This window comes from Oryctolagus cuniculus, chromosome 19 (assembly GCF_964237555.1).
Source record: "Oryctolagus cuniculus chromosome 19, mOryCun1.1, whole genome shotgun sequence".
NCBI lineage: Eukaryota > Metazoa > Chordata > Mammalia > Lagomorpha > Leporidae > Oryctolagus > Oryctolagus cuniculus.
Genome location: NC_091450.1, coordinates 5,479,346 through 5,481,838, shown reverse-complemented (window position 1 = coordinate 5,481,838; position 2,493 = coordinate 5,479,346). Strand labels below are relative to the sequence as shown.

At 37.0% G+C, this 2,493-nt stretch overlaps 1 protein-coding gene across 1 annotated transcript; it reads right to left on the bottom strand.

Annotated features, from left to right (window-relative positions):
• Positions 1 to 1,040: 1,040 nt before the first annotated feature.
• On the bottom strand, positions 1,041 to 1,964 carry ORYCUNV1R1635 (vomeronasal 1 receptor oryCunV1R1635). The gene is given in 1 exon segment (NM_001167320.1): positions 1,041 to 1,964. A coding segment is annotated over 1 exon segment (924 nt).
• Positions 1,965 to 2,493: the final 529 nt, after the last annotated feature.

Sequence of the window (2,493 nt, the reverse complement as noted above, 5' to 3'; positions counted from 1 at the left end):
GTTAGATTTAGAAAATTTATACAATTATGAAATATATTAACCCAATAAAATAATTCATAAATAACTAACACAGCAATGATACATAAGGTATTGATATCAGCATTTCATTGTATTAAAAAGAGATAAATAAACAGAAGTATTCAAACAGCAATAAATGTTGAACTGCATAACCAAGTAGAAGTAAAATTGGAAAATAGAGAAAAAGAAATACAGCCTAAAAAATTGACAGAACAATTTACACCACCCTTGTATAATCCAAGAAAGAATGATACAAAAATTATCATTGCTGACAAAACTTGGTGTCCAGGTTATATTTGAGTATTTTTAATTAAAAATGAAATAAAAATATTATCCAAAGTAGGTCATGAAATATTTGATTGCCATCAAATATATCTAAGAAATTTACTTTAAGAAGAAAGAAAAATTTTCCTGCCTGATTTTCTGAAATCAGAATGAATAAAAAGCAACTTGTAAAGGTATGGAAATCTTAAAACATGCTGGATATTGAATTAAAGAAATTTAAATTCTGGAGAAAATAGGTGTCAAAGCATTTAGATAAAAGAAAAATATAATGGAATGCAATGGAATTAATCAGATAGATACCTAATGTAATAGAATAATTTATGTATTCTCAGAAACATCTATTGTAAGACATTCTTAAAATTATTTATTTGCATTTTCTTTAATATCATAGAGAAGATAGATGATAGATAGGTAGATAGAGAGATAGATGATAAATAGATACATAATCATAAATTTACTGGTTCATTGCTGATGTGCACAGCTAGGGTTAGGCCAGGTCAAAGGCAAGGTCTTAGAACTCCAGATGTCACTCCCATGTGGGCGACAGGAACCCAAGTACTTGAGCAAGCACAGGCTGCCAATCACAGTGTGCACTAAAAATAAGCTGGGCAGAAGCAGAGGCAGAATTCAAACCTGGGCACTCCAATATGGGGTGTGGGCATCCCAAGTGGTACCTTAACTGCTGAAGAACATGTCCACTGAAAGACAACCATTCATTTGTCTTCAACTCGTTAATATCAAAACATTTTCCATGATATATTGTGCAAAACAATGAATATCCTCTTATCAGAACTGATAAGCACCAATGGACTGACAGTGGCATACACATGGACCACAATACTCTGGACACCCACGATAACTGAGTCATATGTCCACTTTATGAGGGAGGTGGATGAGATGATGAAGTCCACCCAGTACATGACCACAAAGAAACTCACCAGCAGCAGGATGGTCTGGGTGGCCCTTTTCTCTGGGGAGGATCTTGGGGAGAGGCTGGTGCTGTGAAGGTGCTGGGACCTCCTCTGATGCCTGAGTAAGAGGATCACCATGTATGCACTTGAGAGCAGCATGACTCCCACCAGGAAGACGTCTCTGGATGTTGTCAGGGTGAACATCAATCCCATGATGCCAGGCATTATGGGGGAAAATGAGCAGTATTGAGTGAGAGCCATCAGATTGGTCTGGGTCTCATTGGAAGATGCCACAGTGTGGAAGAGTGTGGTAGTGCTGAAAGACAAGCAGACTAACCATATGAAGAAAAATAAGTAGAAGATGAAATGTGTGCATTTATATTTAAACTGTGCCAACCAGGAGCTGCTAGGACTGATGGTGATGGCCTGGATGATGTTCATGAGGCAGGTGGTAAAGATGGACAGGCCCTTCATCACTCTGTTGATGTAGAACAAAGCCTTACACTTGAAGTCATTCCATACATTCAATGACTCAAACAGGTCTGGAGAGTGCAAAAACAGCATAGTAGTGAGAAAAGTAATGTGGACTAAGGCCAGGTGACAGGTGGTCAGGTCAGTGGGCTTAGGCCGACGATCCAGCAGGATTGAGGGGATGTGAGAGAGGAAGAGGAAGGTGTTGGCTGAGATTCCAAAGCCAGCTTGATAAAGAATGCATTTATAAACAGCAATGTAAGCAGAAATTGAGCTCATCGTAATATCAGGGAAGAAACACATGCATGTCTGAAATGCAAACAAAAACAGTACATCTCATATCATCAGATGGCATTATTCTGCCTATCAGAAACTTGCTTTCTAACTCCTTATCTTCGCAATGAAACTATATCTCTCTTAGTTATAGTTTCCTTCCCAGATATTTATTTTGTGAATTCTCTTCTATTCAGGAGACTATTGTCAAACTCCAGCTTTCAAGCTTCAAAAGGATAACATCATAATTTCTTCTCTTTTGTGATACACATGAAGTTTCACAGCAATCATCACATGATGACACTTTTGTTTGTAATTTGTTTAAAGCAGGGAAACTTTCCCATGCTTTAAAGAATTCTTGGATCCTAATTAGTTAAATAATTCACTGCATGTCTTATTAAAGATAGATCCAACGTTATTTTCTCCCATTTTTTAGCATACTATTGCCTCAAATATAGGCATAACTATCCTCTCTAATTTATTCATTCTTTAGAGATTTATTTACTATTTGAAAGGCAGAGGCAGAGAGAGAGAG